The sequence below is a fragment of the Eleutherodactylus coqui genome, chromosome 1, assembly GCF_035609145.1.
Source record: "Eleutherodactylus coqui strain aEleCoq1 chromosome 1, aEleCoq1.hap1, whole genome shotgun sequence".
Lineage (NCBI taxonomy): Eukaryota > Metazoa > Chordata > Amphibia > Anura > Eleutherodactylidae > Eleutherodactylus > Eleutherodactylus coqui.
In genome coordinates this window covers 271,279,732-271,300,618 of record NC_089837.1, presented here as the reverse complement: position 1 = coordinate 271,300,618, position 20,887 = coordinate 271,279,732, and the positions used below count along the sequence as shown (strand labels likewise).

Sequence of the window (20,887 nt, the reverse complement as noted above, 5' to 3'; positions counted from 1 at the left end):
TATCTAGATATTTGTTGGGAATCTCTCAGGAAAAGTAAGGGATCAAACAAATTCTTATTTGATCTTGCTGACAAATTTATCTTCCAAAAAGAAGAAGAGAAAACAAGGGGATCTGCTATCTTGGTCCTAATTCTTACCAACAGGGAGGAAATGTTTGAGGAAGTAATGGTGGCTGGAACTTGGGGAGGCAGTGATCATGCTATCCTTGAATTTTGGATAAAAATGGAAGAAAGAACTGAGAAAACTCAAACCTTAAGGTTGGATTTCAGAAAGGCAGATTTTAATGAACTCAGAAAGAGGGTAGAAAGAATCCAATGGCTTGATGTTCTTATGGACAGAAATGTCCAAAAAGGTTGGGAAGTACTGTGAAATGAGATTCTCAAAGCACAATAGTTAATGCTCCTAAAAGGAGGAAGAATGGGAAGCATTTAAAAAGACCAGAATGGATGAATACAGAACTTGCACACATGTTAAAAAGGAAGAAAAATATGTTTATATAATGCGGTCTGTAAAAACTGCATGGCAAGTGTCAGAAAACGTAAAGCTAATAATGAATGGAGGCTTGCAACAGAGGCCAAAAGCAATAAAAAAGGATTTTGGGGGGAATGTCAAAAGCAAAAGAAAAGTCAAAGATGCTATTGGATGCTTACAAGATGAAAATGGTGAATTGGTTAAGAATGATGTTTAGAAGTCCGAACCTTTAAAACACCTATTTTGTTTTCTCACAGAAAGTAGATGGAACATCAACTGATCTTTCCTATGCTATACAAGAATGCAAGCTATCTATAAGCAGAGAGATTGTGAGGGAACACTTAGCTAACTTAAATGAATTCAAGTCTCACAGTCCAGGTGAATTACATCTTAGGATACTAAAGAAAGCAGCGGAGGTAATTGCTGAGCCACTCGCCATAATCTTTGAAAATGCCTGGAGAACAGGAGAAGTCCCAAACGCTTGCAAAAAGGCTAATGTTGTCCCTATCTTCAAAAAAGGGAAGAAGGTGGATCCAGGAAACTACAGGCTTGTGAGCCTGACTTCTATACCGGGAAAGATCTTTGAACAAAATTATTAAACAGCATGTATGCAAGTACTTGGATAAAAATGGAGTAATTAACCATAGGCAGCATGGGTTTGTAACAAACAAGTCATGCCAGATGAATCTAATTTCCTTCTGTGACAGAATCACTTACTGGGTTGATCAGGGAAATGCGGTGGATATATTATATCTTGAATTTAGTAAAGCATTTGACAAAGTATCTCATACCATACTTATTGAAAAAATGACCAAAAATTGGTTTGACAAGGCAAACGTTAGTTGGATTCACAACATCTAGCTGAGTGATCATACTCAAAAAGTGGTCATAAATGGCTGCACATCCAAGAAGAAGAATGTATCAAGGGGGGGTACCACAAGACTCTGTCCTAGGCCAAGTGCTGTTCAACATTTTTATAAATGATCTGGAGAAGGGAAATTGAAGCAAAACTGAGGGATAGCTGACACTAGGAAAGAGGGAGAGAATATTCAAAAAGATCAAGAAAAGCTTGAACAGTGGGCAGCGACTAACAGAATGATATTTAACAAGGAGAAATGCAAAGTCCTACATCTGGGCAAGAAAAATGAAAAGAGCGCATACAGAATGGAAGGAATTGGGCTAAGCAGCACATGTGAAAAAGACTTCAGCAAACTGAAGAGAACCTAACGCTTCTCTATGTGTATACATAGTGGTCATAAATGGCTGCACATCCAAGTGGAAGAATGTATCAAGTGGGGTACCACAAGGCTCTGTCCTAGGTCCACTGTTGTTCAACATTTTTATAAATGATCTGGAGGAGGGAATTGATGGGAAACTGATCAAATATGCTGATGACACAAAGCTACGAGGGATAGCTAACACTAGGGCAGAGAGAGAAAGTATTCAAAAAGATCTAGAAACACTATTCTGGGATGTATTAAGAGAAGCATAGGGTCTAGATCACGTGAGGTAATTATCCCCCTCTACTCTTACTTAGTCAGACCTCATCTGGAATATTGTGTCCAGTTCTGGGCACCCCACTTTGAAAAGATATATACAAACTGGAGCAAGTTCAGAGAAGAGTTACCAAGATGGTGAGCAGTCTGCAAATGATGTTGTATGCGAAAAGGTTAAAGAATCCGGGAATGTTTAGCTTGCAAAAAAGAAGACTGAGAGGAGACTTAATAGGTGTCTACAAATATCTGAAGGGCTGTTACAGTGCAGAGGGATGAGCCCTATTCTCGTCTGCACAAAGAAAGACTAGAAGCAATGGGATGAAACTGAAAGGGAGGAGACACAAATTAGATATTAGAAAAAACTTTATGACAGTGAGGGTGATCAATAAGTGGAACAAGTTACCACAAGATGTGGTGAGTTCTCCTTCAAAGGAAGTGTTCAAACAGAGGCTGGACAAATATCTGCCTGGGATGATTTAGTGAATCCTGCAATGAGCAGGGGGTTGGACCAGATGACTCTGGAGGTCCCTTCCAACTTCCAACTTTACTGTTCTATGATATTGTCAACATATAGTCGGATTCTCTCTGTCACAGTTATCATTAAAACTACATATTCTATGTTCCCAGATAAATTTTTCCAGAGTCTCTGATTGTCTGACTGTAAGAGGGTAGAGGGGGGGGGGACTTTTTTGCCCTCTCTCTCCCCTACAAACACTCCAAACACCTATACAAGCACTACCAAAGGCTATCCGGGCAATCCAGGACTCACAAAACTTCAGGCATGCTCTAAAAATGCACCTCTTCAAGGAGGCATACTGCATTCCCTAAACAAACTCCTCTGTAAGCCGCCTGATAACATGCTCCCTGACTTATTGACTGCAATCCATGCTAACCATCATCAACTGCCACTGCAGTTATACCGATTCTGCCATCACACGGCTAAATGTCTGACCATTGTTTATGTGTATAGCATCCCTCACTCTCCACCTCACCATACTGTGCACATCTGCAGCCCCTTTACCTTCTGTATCAACCCATTATTTGTAGTATGTAAGCTCGTTGGAGCAGGACCCTCACCCCTATTGTTTCAATCAACAGATTACTATGTAACAATGGTTCTGTAATTTTTGTACTTTTGTCTATTATAGAAAGGACTCCTCTCCTAACAGTCTGTAGACCTCTTTTGTAATTGGTTAAACCTTCTCAATGTGTGCCTTATACTACTCACTATTAGTAGCATAATAACAAGGTACCTTATCCTGGGCGATATACTCAAGTAATGTTGCTAAGTACTTCTGTTGTCTTGCTTAAATCTCAGATTCTATAGTCAGTACAGAAGGATGCATTCAGAGAAAAAACAAAGATATTAAGATATTCTCTGTCTATTTCAACAACAAGAAGGTCTGAAGAAACCCTTTCTTTGGTCAGATACAATATTTCAAATACATGTATATGTGCCAAACTTTCCAAATTCAATTGCTATTATCTACAGTGTTAAATAGGCACAATTGTCTGTAAATTTACAACATAGTAACTACATATTAGGCATTAGAAGTTCACTGCCTTATCAAAAATGTCAGTCAGAGGTGGAAGAAGAAGAGAGAGGGGGGAGTGAAACATCACCAAGGCATTCCAAAACAGCTTATAGTGTATAACACATAGCTCCAGTACCTCAGGGGAATAAAAGCAAATTCATAGCACTATAACACTCACCTCAATTGTTCAGACAGCATTCAAGAATTCACATAGACTCTACCCGAAAGCATATCAATCTGCCCAGCTTTTGGCATGAATCAAAGCAGTATGCCCCTCTTTTCCAGTGCACATGGTCAATCACAGCCTCAGGGAACAACAGACACTTTGTAAAAAATCTTACTTTTTGTAGAGTGCTCTATGTCTGAAGCTTTTTTCCCTGGGGAGTGAAAATCACAGATTTTTCGCTGGGTCCGGATTAGATACAACCCCATTCCCATGTGGGGTTGGGTGCCAAAATGTTAATGCAAAAATCAATATTTACTATATGATATGTTTTTTGGGGTCCGAATTCTTAGTTAGAGGTAAGCTGAGCTCAGGAGATTAACTCCCACCACAACACTACTTGGCGTGATCACAGTAATCTGTTTATTGATTGACAGGCAACAGTTTTAATAGGAGCACATGGTTCAATTACAATAATTCAAATCTATTATAATTCATTTATTACCATTGACCGAAAAACATAAACAAAATATGAATATGCAAGATAAGGAATTTAACATCTAAAATTAAAGGCAAAAACCATGCAAGGGCAGAAGAATCACACATGATTAACTTCTCAGAATACCAAAGTATAATAATTATAAACAATAATTGTTTACAGAGAATATTTTGTAAGATATGTGAACATTGAGAAACATGTCAGCTTGATGTGCCATTCAGTTGGAATTCCACATAGCTATCTTCTTGGAGCTCTGGAATTACTCAAGGCTTTTTGAGTAACTATTTAATATCTATAAGTTACCAAGAAAGAGAACAAATGAATATAATGAAAAGAGGCATAGAAGATGGCTCCTTGCTTACAAAATGCCTACGCATAGGATAGAACATGTTGTCATATCCATTTCCCTAACACTTACATTCTTGTTAGATACCTTGACTTCTTAAAGTAAATAACTCAGGTGTGCCTAATTTATCTTGACTTCACTTTTAAAAAGCCATTTCGGACCATGCAGTCTGCCTTGCAGCACAAACGACATATTATACTTTTCACATAGCTTTGAATAAACTGTTTAGGAATAACAGTCTTTTAAATAACCTCACTACTCATTGGACTCTTCTCCTGATGGGGCAGCTCCTCCAGACAGATTGACAAACTCACTTGGTAATGGTTCAGACCAGCAGATAGCAGAACTCCACTCATAATCTGCTCAGAGACTTTTACTTGCCACCTGAAGGCTCAGCAACCTGGCACACACTGGCCTACACTTACATTAAACGTCCTTCTGCTTGCTAGCAATATTAGTCACTCTAAACTTTTCACTGAGGTAGAAAATTGTCTGTAAATTAGTTTGTAGAAGCCCTTCACAGTTACAAACACCTAAAATAATCTTTTATTGATACTAGTTAAAATCTTGGGCTGACAAAGACAAACTCACACAAAACACATCAAAAAACTTCCAACTCAACACCATGTTATAGGCAGTAGGTGGCACTAACTGTCACCATAGCCGACTGAGGGTGATAGTGTTAGATTTGTCGCAGTTGTCCAATCATGCCAATTGGCAAGCACAGAATAATTCACGGACTACAACCTCAAATCAACCTGTTGAGTGGACAATATAAACAAAAAATGGATCCCTGATTTTTGTTTTGGTGGTAAATAATAATTATATTCCCATACATGGATTTTTCAAGGTGCGATCATCAAGGTTAAAATTATGATGACTTGAAAGAAGGATCTTATTTGTATCAATATATATTTGTGGTTCCAATGTCAGAAAATTCTGATTGAAAATTATGTGGGTTCGGTTCGACGCATTTCTGTGTCACGTGCAGACACTTTATCAGGAACCAGTATGTTATATATTCACACCAACTATCCGATATATTAGTAACACTTATAATGTGTGATGAGAGCTGAGCTATATAATCAGATCAAGGTAAATGACTGGAACCATCGACCGTACTACTGCTCAACTTTAGATAGATTTCCACTAGTACAGGGTATAAGTATCCAATGGAAACAGTCAGTAAGAGGAGGTAATAATTGCCTCTATATAGCTTAGATCAATGCAGAGAGCAGGGGACGATCACCATGCTCAACTTTAGATAGATTTCCACTGGTACAGGGTATAAGTACCCAATGGAAACAGTCAGTGAGAGGAGCTAATAATTGCCTCTATATGACTTAGATCAATGCAGAGAGTTGGGGATGATCCATTGGTAGGCAACCCCAACATGGCTGTTTTTGGTAGTCTCCCTTGACAACCGCACTTCAGACTTTTAGGCCTCCAAAGACACTACGGACCTCTGCTTGGACCCTCAGTATGGTCATCTCCATAACAAAGTCAATCCAAATCACAAAAGAGAGATTCTCTTTAATTGGGCAGCTTGCAGTTTAAATTTTTTTGCAACTCGTAGCAACACCTTTTTCTCTGCAGCAGATTTTCTTCAGCCAAGAGGGCCCTTTACTGCAATCACCCACTCTCTCTGTTGACATCACAGTAACTCTTTGGATGACACTTTCTGCCCACATTCTCCACACTAGGGGACTAGTCACCATGCATGATCACCATCATCTTCACCCAAGAAAGTTGGCCCAACTGTCATGAAGACACTTCAACTCGACTTCTTTGGAATCTGGCAACTGACATCTTTATAGTCACAGTATTTGAAATGCACATTACACTAGTATACACAAAAATAAACACTCTGACCTCTTACTAAACATCAACATGCCACTCTAAACATGTCTAATGCCAAAACGTCACATAAGCACAGGCCATTTACCAACACACAATCCGTGTTTCTCTCTCCTGTCCAGAAGCCTCCAGCTTTACACAAATCTCAACAGGAGCCTCTAAATTAACACTTGAGGTAGCCTTTCTCTGCTGGGATCACTATTATAGAGCCCTCTACTGGCCATCTCCAGTACTCTTTCACCACAGTTTATGCTGTTAAATGTCTCCAAACGTCCACCTTCGAGAAGATCATCATAGAGTTAGACCAGATTTTTCTTTGATGGGTATTTGATTCTCTTATATTTTGAGATATTTTCTGCAAGAATTGGAAAAATGAAGTAAGAACTTTATAAGCTATTAGCAGCTGTAGTGCTCTGATGCTTTAGTGCTACTTTCTGAAATTGTACAACCCTTTCAAATTGTAACTTCAGAAAATGGAATGGCTTTATGCATTATTTTATAATGTATATAGTGTTCTCTATGTTTTTGCAGGGATATCTTCTAAAAAAGGCAAATTTGAGAAGAACTTGGACAGAGCGCTGGTTTGTTCTAAAACCAAGAATTGTGAGCTATTATGTGAGTGAAGATTGCAAGGAGATGAAGGGGAGTATTGCCATAGACAAGAATTGTGGGGTTGAGGTTAGTATGTACACTATATTTAGGAATATTTGTTTCCTGTTCAGTGAATTCAGCAAAATCATTGACTTTTTAGTGTTTTTCGATCCATCTGTTTTGTACGTATGTTTTCTAATGTTTGTATTTATTTTAATATTCTGGTTTATGATTATTCATTCATTTCAGGTGTTGTTCCAATATGGGTCTGTTCACATCAAAAATGTCTACTTTTCACTCAGGGATCTGGTGTTTAAATAACAAGAATATCACAATCTACATGCTATTTTTCTCATCAGAAACAGTCAAACCCTGATTGAAAGCTTATGGTGAACTTCTATAATGTACATAGCATGACCAGGGCGCACTGCTGCACCCTACTCTTACAACATTCTGTGTAGTTTCTCTAAAACAGTATGTAACACCCCAATAAACTTACTGTATGTATGGCCGGAGGCCTGAACTTTGTCATGGTGACTGTCAGGGAAAAACTCCCGTCAGTATGTCATCTGGCGTCCAAATTGTAAAGAGTACTCATGAGTGTTTAAGTTATACCGATCGGTAGGAAGAGACAGACCCGTACATATGCATTGCTCATGTACAATTCATCTACTTCCATTTATTTCCATTACAAGAGGTCTTTTATAGACCTATCATATAATTAAAATGACGTTGATTCTGAGCCAAACATTACATAGGTGTTTACATCATTCAATAATGCCACATGTTCGATCAAAGTCTATTCGTAATACTTAAAACTTTCCATTCTTTAGTAATTCTGTAATTTTCCTTAATACGTGTCTAAACATCATAATGATTTAGCATATTCATTTATCAATACAGGTTTGTCTTTATGACTTTATTTTAAGGTAACTTTATTGGTTATATCAGCTGTAGCCTGGTATTAATTGGTTTCTTATCAGTTAAGGTCTGTACCTTAAACCATCGCCTGACTAGTCACCAGCTAGGGTTTATTGCTGGTTAAGTTCAAGCTGACCTACTACCAAGGCCTAAAGCTTTATACAAGAAATGATTTCTCTATAGTAGAATCTAGAATAATATAACAAAAGCTGGGGTCCTGGGTAATTTCCCCCACAATCCCCCCTTTTTATAATAGTCCATGCGAGGAGACATTGTGGTACTTTAAGGAGGGTGGAGCCCTCTGAGCCGGACTTTTCCCAATTTTCTCTTCTTGCTTCGGGCCGGGTTCCCACCGATACGGCTCCTCGAGATGACTGTTTAAAAATTCATTGAAAATACTAGTAAAATCGTAAATCCTTCATTATTTTCTTTGCGATGTTCAAGATGGTTCTCTTTTTAATTTGTGTATATTCGTGTTTTTGCATTGCTTGATTGCTCAGATATGAACAAACAAACACAAGCATTAGTTCTTATATAAACGTGACATTTCTATGTTATTCCCATAATAGGGAGGTCTTCTTTTTGGTACATACTTCAGACATATAGTCACCAAATTTGGAATACATTGTATACAATAGTAGATCAATATTAATCCCATAACTATTATTGCAAATATCAAATATATTTTCTTTATCCAGCTCAAGCTGAACCATGAAAATAACCAACTAAACCATCCCTGATCCACATCTTGTTTCATACTAATGGATATTTCTTTTAAAGTGTTAATCTTCTGATGTATTGATTCTGAATGATCAGAGAGGTTGAAACAACACATCCCCTCGAATTCTTCACAACCATGACTTAATGTCAACAATAGGTAATCTATAGTGACTCTATTTTGCAGGGCGGCCTTTCTTACTCCTTGCACATCTAATAGGAGGAGGTCTAAAGCTTGAGAGGTAGTATTTAAACCTTTTTGCTAAATCACAAGCTATTCCATTTATAACTCTCCCATTATATATAGCTAGTCCCCAAACTCCCACTATAGAAAATCCTAACGTTTTTACTTCAGTGTCGCTAAGGAGGGTTGGTGGACCCTCACAACTTTCATCTATTCCTTTTATTTCTCTTTTTACTTTGTTACGTTCTTCTAGTTTCTAGTACGTAAAAATACTCAATCGGGACAGTGTACATGGTTCTCCTGTAACATTTGCTGGAATATATGTATAATTGAGATTTCCACATGATAAAATACAACCAGTTGGTAATTTAACATGTCGAAAATGATTGGACCTTCTTAACAATCACTTTACAGTGCATTTCATTTTTTACCTTCTTACATTGATTTACCGTACGATTACAGAGTATTTGAGAATCATCAGTAGCTTGTTCGGGGTGTGCTTCAATTTGCTGACCTTTCCCAATTTCCTCAGGGTCACAAGTGAAATTATAACACACCTCGGCCTCAGCCACATTCTTAACCTGAAACTTAGTCATATTAGTCCATTCTGTATGTTCTATTTCCCTACAGTCAGGACAGTAGTCATACAAATGTAAGAAAGTATTCATGTTGGTTATATCGAATTCTTCTCCTAAACTATCATTATGTATTGCTGTAAATATATTTCTGAGCACTTTTACAGGCGTAGGACCTGATAATAAACATGTAAAATATCATTTCCACTTCTCAAATTAGGCATACACATACTTGGAATATTTTATACATCTATTGCCAAATATTCCCACATATTAGGATGCCCTTCCGTCCATATGGACCATATTCTTTCCACCTTTGTCATTTCATTTGGTTTCCAATACCACAATATACCTGTAAGACAGATTGCAATATACGCTAAGGAACTTAAGATACACATACTCCCCCTGGTATCTGGACCTTTTACAGTGTGAAGTGTGTATCCAGTTTTGTTTTCCTTCTAGTTTTACTGAAGTAGAGGTGGTCAGGAGAACTTGGAAGAGACCATCAAATCGTGGTTCCAATGTTTTTGCTCACGTGTCTTTTTATCACTACCCCATCACCAGGCTGCAATTCATGTGTACCTTGAAGAGAGTATAGATCTGCAATGAAAAAGAACACTTGGTCGTATGTTACTTTAAGTTTCTTACTTAGAGAATAACATAATTTCTTAGGGTGTCATACTGCAGTTTTTGTTGTAAATACAGTCCCAGTCTTGGCACACTTCTAAACAAAATTTCATAAGGAGACAAGCCTGTTTTCTTGGTAGGGACATATCTTACAGAGAAGAGGGCCAAAGGCAAACAGTCTAGGGTTTGCCGGTCTCCCTCATGGCCTTCTGTATTTTTAATTTCAGGGTGCCATTCAGCCTTTCCACCTTACCACTACTCTGTGGGTGGTATGGAGTGTGAAAGGCCTGAGTGATGCCCAGAGCTAACATTATGTGTTTCATTATCTCTCCTGTGAAGTGGGTACCTCTATCTGATTCGATCACCTCAGGTACCCCATATCTTACAGATTATCTCGTTCATCAGTTTCTTTGCGGTCACTCAGTTACTGAATTGACCGGATAGCCTCACACCACCCCAACATGTCCACACATACTAACACAAATTCATACTTGCCTACACGGGGTAGTTGAATGTAGTCAATTTGCAGTCTCTGAAACGGGTAGAGTGGTTTAGGTGCGTGTTTTTGAGGTACTTTGACTTTTTACCCAGGATTGCTTTACGGCATAAATCATGCAAAATTGGACAAATGATGCGGCAGCTACAGAAAAACCAGGGGCCAACCAGAATTTCTCTAACGTTGCAACCATTGCTGTTCTTGATAGATGCGTTCTTCCATGAATCAGCTGGGCCATCATAGGGAACAAGGCACGTGGGAGGCAAGTTCTGGTAACAGTTCTCCATATGCCGTCATCTTCCTTGGCGCCAGCTTTTGTCCACTTGTCTTTTTCTTCTTTGCTGACTTGTATTGAGAAAGTCTTAATAATGTCCATATCAGATGAAACAGGTTTCCCTGTGTCTGCTTTAGAACAAAATGTCTCTGTATCTGTATCAGAACAAAATATCTCTCTTGTGACTGGGTCGGGGTTTGTATGCTGCGTAGCAAAAAAACCCTTTTCTTTCTTTTCCATGGTTGTATCTTTTGTACATGCTTTCTTATCTGGCCATAGCAGGGCCTCAATTAATTCTTTCACTGCAGCACCATTTCTTAATAGGTTGTCCAGCAGAGGTTAAAAATTGTCTGGCCTTCCATATTGGGCCGTAATCATGAGCAATGCCGAAAGCATACCTGGAGTTAGTGTACACATTAGCTGTCTTACCTGTGGCCACTCTACACGCCTCCGTGAGTGCTTTTAATTTCGCTTCTTGTGCTGAGACATGCGGAGGCAGAGACTCTGCTTTTTACCGTGTCATGTTGTGTTACGACTGCATAACCGGAGTGGAATCAGCCATCTTCACCCTGATAACGAGAACCGTCTACAAAAAGTTCAAAATCAGGATTATCTAATGGTTTTTCAACAACATTTTCAAAACCTGCAGTTTCTTGTTGCATCAATTCTATGCAATCGTGCTCGTGTGTATCATCATCAAATGTGTCATCATCAGTTTCTGTATTTTCCCCTTCCCTCCTCCTCCCTCCCCCCTTTTGGAATCCGGATAATCCACTGGCAATAGAATAGCCGGATTCAAGGTATTACATCTTTGACAGGTAATTTTAGGAGGCATGAGGAGTGCACATTGCAAGCAGATCTGTCTGGCTGAATAGTAGGCCACAGGCCGTGGCCTGTCACCATGGTGTTGGCAAAGTACTGCTGTAGTATGCCCAGACAGTTCTGTACAGTAAAGTCGGAAAGGAAGTTGATAGTTGGGTAGACCCAGCGCAGGAGAAGAAGTGATAGCTTGTTTTAGCAAATGAAAGTTAGTGACAGCTTGTTCAGAAAACGTGAAGGGAGTGGTTTTGAGACAGTCATAGAGTGTTTGCATAAGTAGCGAAGCTGAACGTAACCAAGACCTAAAAATGTTCGAAGCTTTGCAGCAGAATTTGAGAAAGGCAAATTTTGAATAGCCTTTTTCCTTTCTTCCGTCAAACGCCTGGTTCCTTGTAACAGGCAGTGACCAAGAAAGATTACTTTCTGCTTACAGAACTGAAGTTTGTCTTTTAAAGCTTTACATCTATTATCTACTAGCAAATGGAGCAGTGAGATTTATGCCTGCTGCCAAATTTAGAGATTGTTAGTACATAGTAACAAATCATCCACATATTGTAGCAAGACCACCCCTTGTGGCCAGGGCCAGGCCTGCAGGAAAGTTTGTAGGACCTGTGTGTACATATTTGGAGAATTCTGCACTCCTTGTGGCAGAACTGTTCAAGTGTACTGTTTTCCCCTGAAAGTGAATGCAAAGAGATGTTGTGAATCGGGGTGCAATGCAACTGACATAAAGGCTGACATAAATTGCTAAGGTCAATCACTGTAAAATAGGTGGCGCTAGCGGGTACTTTTGCCTTGAGGCTTTTCCTTTAAAACCCCTGTCTCTGCATTATCATGACAGCTCCAGGGTTTGTAACCCGTTCAGATATTTCATTTAATTGTATTCCTTTTTCTGCCTGCAACAGATTCTTATATTCAGTCTGCCACCATTCAGGCTTGCATTCCTGTAATTTCTTGCAAATGGAGGGTTTAGGACATTCCACAAAAGATAATGCTAACACAGAAGTCCCAATGTTACCATCAGTTATTCCGCTATACCCAAGGTCTGCCCACCAATTATATAATTTTTGCCGCATAGGTCTCCACACTTCTCACCCTTTTCCTGCATCACAGTGGACAGGGAAAGGGTAGATTGCCGTAACCTTTCACTAGCCCACTTTTGGAGACCCTCACAGTATTCTTTTTCCGGACTGTATACTTTTTAAATCCACTGCTTCATTATTTTTATTTATTTATTTATTTTTTTCTCTCACAGCAGCTTCCCTTACATTTGACTCTGCTATATACTTTATTAGTAATCACAGGGTAAAGTCCTTTTGGCTTAGGAGCCAAAGGTGCTTCACCTGCTTCTTAACTACAGACGCGCTGAGAAAAGGGTTATTACTGTGCTTTAGACAGTCCGCCCGCAACACAGGTAACACAAACGTCTCTTCTACCATGGATTTTTACAGTTTACAGCCCACGAGTCCAGTAAGGACCCTTTTCCTCTGTGAGTACCCTCTTATTAGAATCATAGGGTGGTGGATTTTGTATTTTAAAAGCGTAATACTTTATACCTTTGTACTCTTTTCACTGATAACTTATATCTTAGCTTGTTTTACTTATCCCATACCTGTTTATAGCTGCCATACTTCCCTCCCTCCCCCCCTGGCAATTCCTGAATTCTTCCCAAAAGGAAGATTTAAGAATTCCAGCTTCTCCTAAGCCTGCTGCTCTTAGCAACTGAATACATCTACATTTTCCTACTGCCCTTTGTCCTTTTTCCAATTTCCTAGCGGTTCTCCATTACCGCTATTTGGGTGTGTGTTTTCCGCTTTATTTTGCCTGTACGTCCTCCCGCTTTCTATTCCTCTGGCCTTTAATTCCTACCCATTACCTAAGAAGGGTGTTTCCCCGACCAAGATATATATATATATATATATATATATATATATATATATATATATATGGTCTATATAAAATAGCCTTTTTGCTATTTTTATTTCCCAAGGCGCAGTTTAAAGGGGATCTTGTAACAAAGCACTTTTTAAAACTCTTCCTGTCTTACAGTATTCCGCAATCATACACACCCAAGTTAAGAGGACAAAGTACAGCAGTAGCTTAGCAGCGCTCTAGTATATGCTGAAGGGAATCATTATAAAACATAAAACATGGGACGCAACATTCTCACTGGCCAAAATGACATACCAGATCCCTTTTACAGGTTCTTTAAAAAATTAGGCTTTTAAAACACTTACCCACTTAGCTCCGGACGGAAAGAGAAGAATTTTCAGAAAAGCACAGATTTTCATGGTAAGATAAAAGTCTCTTACCTTGTTACAGCGCTGTTTTTAAATCTGTGGTTTCCTGGTATCCTCACTGCTAGGTCCGGGGTCCAAGGGGGAAAGATCTCTGCCTTGATAAGGACGGTTTCGGCACCAAGTTGTCAGGAAAAAACTCCCGTCAGTATGTCATCTGGCGTCCAAATTGTAAAGAGTACTCATGAGTGTTTAAGTTATACCGATCGGTAGGAAGAGACAGACCCGTACATATGCATTGCTCATGTACAATTCATCTACTTCCATTTATTTCCATTACAAGAGGTCTTTTATAGACCTATCATATAATTAAAATGACGTTGATTCTGAGCCAAACATTACATGTTTACATCATTCAATAATGCCACAAGTTCGATCAAAGTCTATTCATAATACTTAAAACTTTCCATTCTTTAGTAATCCTGTAATTTTCCTTAATACGTGTCTAAACATCATAATGATTTAGCATATTCATTTATCAATACAGGTTTGTCTTTATGACTTTATTTTAAGGTAACTTTATTGGTTATATCAGCTGTAGCCTGGTATTAATTGGTTTCTTATCAGTTAAGGTCTGTACCTTAAACCATCGCCTGACTAGTCACCAGCTAGGGTTTATTGCTGGTTAAGTTCAAGCTGACCTTCTACCAAGGCCTAAAGCTTTATACAAGAAATGATTTCTCTATAGTAGAATCTAGAATAATATAACAAAAGCTGGGGTCCTGGGTAATTTCCCCCACAGTGACACCACATTCTAGTTGGACACTCCGAATGATGATGATGCAGAAATAATGGAGACCAGTCCAGTTTAGTTTAGCAATCTGAGAGTGAGTAGATTTACTAACTTTTGGAATTGGCAATAACAGGTTAACCTTACAATCCTTAAAAAAAGGAATTTATAGCAGATAATCAAAAATGCAGTAATATTGATTTGATTATACTCTAACTTCAACGCTCTCTCTTACATTCCTGAAGATTTGATTTATTAGACAATTTCCCCACAAGTGAATTTAGATGAACCAAGTAGATTAGATTTTGACTGAACGTATTTATGAAGCAGGGGGACAAGTGATTGTATGCTAATCCTGGCTTGCACTTTACCACGTAGCTATAACTCACTGTTAGATGAAGATGGACCTCAGAAAGGATCTTCTCTTATTTGCAGCTGGATGCAAAGGGAGCGGGTTGATCACCACACTCTACCTTGGATAACTGGTAACTCGCTGAACTACTTAATTTCCATGACCACGGAACTGCAACCACTCCTTTCTTACACCTGTCTGAGTCTGACTAATTGCTCTGCGTCACTTCTTTTATCACCTCTCTCCCGCACTCTAGCATAGGGACTTGTATCTGTGCTTCCCGCTCTTGGGCTTTGCACCAGTAAGATTAAACCTGACTGTCAGCCAATGAGAGAACAGCTGACATCAAGGCTGCAAAGCTCTCTGCACAGACGGTACCTGCTGAATCAAGGGACTTGCTCGGCCAGTACAAGTACAGTAGGAGAAACTGCACAGGACAAGTGTTGTGATCTCTTAAATCCTTAAGTTATGTCTCTGCCAGGTCTCAAACTCAGAATATTTTGGATGAGAGGCAGAAAAACAAAGAATTCCAAATGGGTTGAAAATGTATTATTCGGGGGGCGGAGCCTGGCCGCTGAACATGATGGCCACTTGAGCAGAGAGCTCTGTTCGGCGCGGCACCCTTCCCGGACCTGACAATGGCTATATTGAGCGGACATGCAGAAGAGCAGCAGAGAAAAAAACGCAGACCAGCAGGGAACCCCTCGCCCACACAAAAACCAGACGGAGATGCAGCGCTTCTTCAAAGAACGTGGCGCTCGCTCTCCCCACCCGCTCACCAAGATGGCGCCGGCCCGCGATGCTGCAGCCTCATACAGTAAGGAGGGAGAGGGGGATGACTTCTCCGACGGGGAGGACAGAGAGGAAATTACAAAAAGCTTCATGAGGGAGCTTATAAATAACGCCCTGCACCCAGTTATCTCAGATCTGGCAGAGATAAAAGATGATCTCAAGCACATGGGGCGCAGAGTGGAGGACTTAGAAACATCCACGGCTTCTGTTATTCACCACTCCATTGCCCTATCCAAAGCCCTGAAGGACCAGCATGATCACCTCAACCGTGCATTACTAATGCAAGAAGATTTGGAGAACCGTAACAGGTGCTCCAATATCCACATTAAGGGCTTCCCCGAGTCCTGGGCAACGGACATCCTCCCCAAAGTCGCTGGTGAGATTTTTCAGCTTTTATTGGGTGCGGATAGAGCCAACTCGGTCCTCATTGAGCACATTCATAGGGCCCTCAGACCCCCCCCCTCCTCGGCCACAGATATTCCCAGAGACGTCATTTGCAAGTTATTGTCATTCCAAGACACCTTTGCCATCCTTAAAGCAGCAAGATCCCATAAGGACTTAAGATACGGAGATGCCTCCCTCCAAATCTTTCAGGATCTTGCCCCATATACCTTGACAAAGCGTCGCCTCCTGCGCCCGCTGCTTGAAGCCCTTAGAGCCAAAAGCATAAGATACGCCTGGCTCTTCCCCTTCGGCCTGGGCATCACCCACAAAGGCCGCAGGCTCACCATCAGATCCCCTGAGGATCTCCGGGACTCTTGGGCCTTTCTGGAGCTTGACCCAATGGATCTTCCGCCTTGGTTCCCTCTCCCGGATTTTCCCCAGCTTCCCAGGCTGACCCCTCCCGAGACCTGGCAACAAGCAAGTTCCAACAAATCACCTAAAAGCAAGAAAAAAAAGAACAAAAGACGCTCCAAGTTCGGACACTTGAATTCTGTTGTCGGTACAGACCCACGCATAAATACTCCCGCGGGTCAGCCAAGCTGTGGCTGTCACCACAGCATCAGGAGATCAACCGCAAGGACTCTCCCCCCCTGCCTGCTTTAACTTTTCACCGGTTATGTATTTCCCCCTATTTCTATCCTACTCTCTACAAAACGTTAATTAATCTGCTCCTCCCACATGGTTTCATCATACATTGCTTGTCCTTTAAATGTTCAGGTTCCTCTGGGTGCCTACCTGACCAGGTTGCGTGACCAGTTTTGCTTTCTGCTTTTTGGCAGCTCTGGTGACCCGCCTCCACCCAAAGGCAACCTAGCTCTTGTCAGGTTTGCCTATAACAGTACCTGTTGTTTACGTATTTTTCTCTCTCTTTACCAGAAAATACATTTGTCTTCCCCCTTCCCTGATTGTTTTCCCTGCCTACCTAGTGTTTGCCCCTCTCCTCCCCCCTTTCTCAAACCTCAACACACTAGGCTTCCACGGTTTCTCAGAACCTCTCTAATCCCCTTAATCAGCTAACAATATTTATTCTCAACTTCTTTAGCAGGTTCCCTTCGCCACGTGCGCTGGAGCGTCATGCCCGCCCCGCTTCGGGTCACCACGTTCAACGCTCGGGGCCTGAACTCGCCCTCCAAGAGACACCACCTAAGTCTCCTACTAAAAAGGCTCTGGGTGTTTTTTTTTTTTACAGGAGACCCACTTTAAGGGGAGCAGATGCCTATCTCTGCCTGGGAAGCAATTCCTGCTAGGGTTCCATAGCTCTCACCCAACGTCATCCTCTAAGGGAGTCTCCATTTTATTCCATAATTCCGTCACCTTTTCCTGCGAGGCCCAGTACACTGACGAAGAAGGCAGGGTCCTATTTTTGAGGGGCACACTAAAGAATACTAAATTGACCATAGCTAATCTCTATGCCCCTAATAAAGATCAAGTGCCGTGGTTGACCAAATAACTTGAGATTCTCGGGCATTTCGCTACGAGCCCTATCCTCCTCGAAGGAGATTTTAATGTCACTCTTGGACTCGTCAGTCAGCAGATCACAGGTCTCTCAAGTCAGGCTGAGGAGATTAGCTCTCAGTCTTGCGGGGTTGGGGGTCGTGGACGCATGGCGATAACAATCCTGCTCTACAAAAGACTACACATATTACTCCTCGGTCCACTCTTCGTTTCAACGCCTGGACTATATCTTTGTGTCCTCCACCCTATTACCCTTAGTCCAAAAAGCTTGCATTCACCCCATAACCATATCTGACCACGTCCCAGTGCATGTTGAACTCTGCCCCTCTCTGGAGTGGAGATGGAGACTAAACCCCTCCCTACTGGACCTAGAGAGTGACAGAGAACAAATCAATGCCCAAATAGCAGAATATTTCCAATTAAACAAAACACCGGATCTCTCGGTCCCATTCGTGTGGGAGGCCCATAAGGATTTCTCCAGAAGCTTGTTAATCGCTCTTGGTTCAAAAGCCAAGAAAAAGCAACAGGGGGAGATAGACGAAAAACTCCAACAAATTACCAAACTTGAACAATCCGCCAAGTCCTCCCTTAATAAAAATAACCATGACGAACTCATCGCCCTTAGGAAAGACCTTAAACTATGCCTAGATACTAAATTTAACAAGAAACACCTCCATTTTAAACATAGAGTCTATGCCCAGGGCAACAAAGGCAGTAAGTTTATGTCCTCAATGATCAAGAAGGCCCGCTCTAGAAATTCTATTAAATCTATCACCACACCCTCGGGATCCAAGGCCACCTCAACACAAGAGATAGCAAAAGAATTTCAGTCCTTTTACTCTCGGCTATACAATCTAAAGGATACAAATACCCCAGAGGCTGTCGACACAGTCAGGGACCGGATAAATGCCTTCCTAAACAAGCTGAAGCTCCCCAAAATCGGAGTTGCAGAGGCCAAAGAGCTTCTAACCTTGATCACTATACTCGAGACTGAAGACCTGCTGGCCTCTTGCCCACCTGGGAAGAGCCCTGGCCTTGACGGCTTCCCACTAACCTATTACAGAGCATTCAAACACACTTTAATCCCCCAGCTCACAGAGCTCTTTAATTCCCTCCTTCAGGGCTCTCCTCTCCCGAAACAGGCTCAAGAGGCTCACATAACCCTATTATTAAAAGAAAACAAGGACCCGGAGAAATGTGGCACTTACAGGCCAATTTCGTTAATTAACTTGGACATGAAGCTCTGGGCAAAGCTCTTAGCCAAAAGACTAGAACCTCACCTCCCTATCCTAATAAACGTAGAACAAACCGGTTTTGTAAAAGGAAGGGAGGGCAAAGACAATTGCCTAAAACTATTGCACGCTTCGAGGTATGCCCAGACTCACAGTATCCCCCTTGCTTTAGTAAGCACAGACGCTGAAAAAGCATTTGATAGGGTGGATTGGCGGTATATGGAATTGGTCCTGCTGCACTTTGGCATTCCTCCGGGGTTCGTCTCAGCAATATTCTCCCTTTATGCCATGCGCTTTGCCTGACTAAAAATTAACGACTCCCTATTCCCCCCTTTAACATCAAAAACGGTACCCGCCAGGGCTGTCCCCTCTCCCCTTCCCTCTTCATTCTAACATTAGAATCCTTCTTACAAAAAATCAGAGAGGACCCAGGGATCCAGGGTCTGAAAGTCAACAGAGTGGAACTGTTGCTGGCTGCCTTTGCCGACGACATTGTCTTCTTGATAACCAATCGGTTTCGGGCCTTCCCAACTTGGTCAAACTTCTAGTGGAATTTGGCTCCTTTTCTAACCTCAAAACAAACTTTACAAAGTCCATTGTCCTCAACATATCTATCCCCTCACCCCAGAGCAGAAACATAAGAACTTGCACTCCCTTTGCCTGGTCGGAATCTCAGATCGATTTTTTTAGGCGTAAAAATTACCAAAAGGTCTGAAGACCTGTTTTCCGCCAACTTTGATCCGCTCCTGACCAAAGTCAAAAACCTGGTGAGTGCCTACGACCAGCCCTGTTTCCTGGCTGGGCAGAAAAAATGTACTTAAATCCTATGTGTTGCCAGTGATTCTTTACGAGATCCGCCTCCTCCCAATTCATCTCCCTAGCAGATTCTTTAAAGCCATCCGAACAATTTTCTCAGGCTACGTTTGGAAAAGAAAAAGACCCAGATTAGCAAACTGTCTCCTGGTTAAGAGGGTCGATGAGGGTGGTATCGGTGTGCCATGCATCTGGGACTTCTACTTAGCCTCCCAACTCCAATACTGGATGGAGCTGGCTCTCCCTAGCGGAGATGGCATAATTGTTTCTCTAGCTAAGAAGACCTATGGCCCGACTCTCAGGGAGGACCTGTGGTACCCAGACAAGGGAGGCTCAAGGAGGGCAAGGGAGGATCCCTTACGAGGCCTGGAACGTTATGAGAGAGAGAGCCTGGCTCCTTCTCCATCCCCCTGTGCCCCTCTCTGCTCTCTGTATAGAATCCTGGATTTACCACTAGACCCGTGCTCTGCCAATGTCTGGAGTATCTTCAAGGATAAAAAAATTTGCGACATCCAGGCTCAGGCACATAGGCCTCCTATCGAAATTATCCGGGAGCTTCTACCTAGCTGGACCCCCCCCCCCACTCCAGACCACCCACATAACCATAGTACTCCGGGATTTCTTCTCCAAATTCAAAGCCACTAGACCAAGATCTGAATTTGAATCAGCCTTATTGGGGAGCAGGGAGCCTAATAGGAAAATAGCCATTCTACGTAAGCACTTCATCTCCCCCCCCCCTTCATCCTCAAAACTGGCTTTCCTGACCTCTTGGGAGAGAGAACTCCACATCTCCCTTTCCCAGAGCAACACAAAGTTGATACTGTAGACGGCCTTTGGCCTTTCCCCCTGCGTCACCTCCCAGGAGTGCCATTATAAGCTCTTGGCGAGGTGGTACAGGACTCCTCAATGGTTGTTCGACCATGCACTGGCCCCGCACGGAAGGTGTTGGAGATGTGATGCGGATACTGGCTCTTACCTACACCTGTGGTGGAATTGCCCGCTTATCTCCTCTTTTTGGAATGACGTTGAGGTAATCTTGAAAAAGCAATCCACGACCCTTAAGCTATCCCCTGAATTGGTTCTCCTGTGGAAGCCCACCCCTGCCTTCCATCCCCTCAAACACAAACTGCTGGCCTTCCTCATTGACGCGGCCAAAGCGCTCATCCCATTACTTTGGCGCCAACAAACCTCCCCCTCGCTG

General features: G+C 41.6%; 1 protein-coding gene across 1 annotated transcript in view; it reads left to right on the top strand.

Annotated features, from left to right (window-relative positions):
• DEF6 (DEF6 guanine nucleotide exchange factor) overlaps positions 1-20,887 on the top strand; it is a 495,476-nt gene that overhangs the window by 257,042 nt on the left and 217,547 nt on the right. Inside the window, exon 5 of the mRNA XM_066608975.1 lies at positions 6,899-7,045. Within this exon, the coding sequence (XP_066465072.1) occupies positions 6,899-7,045 (147 nt within the window). The remainder of the gene's footprint in view (positions 1-6,898; positions 7,046-20,887) is intronic.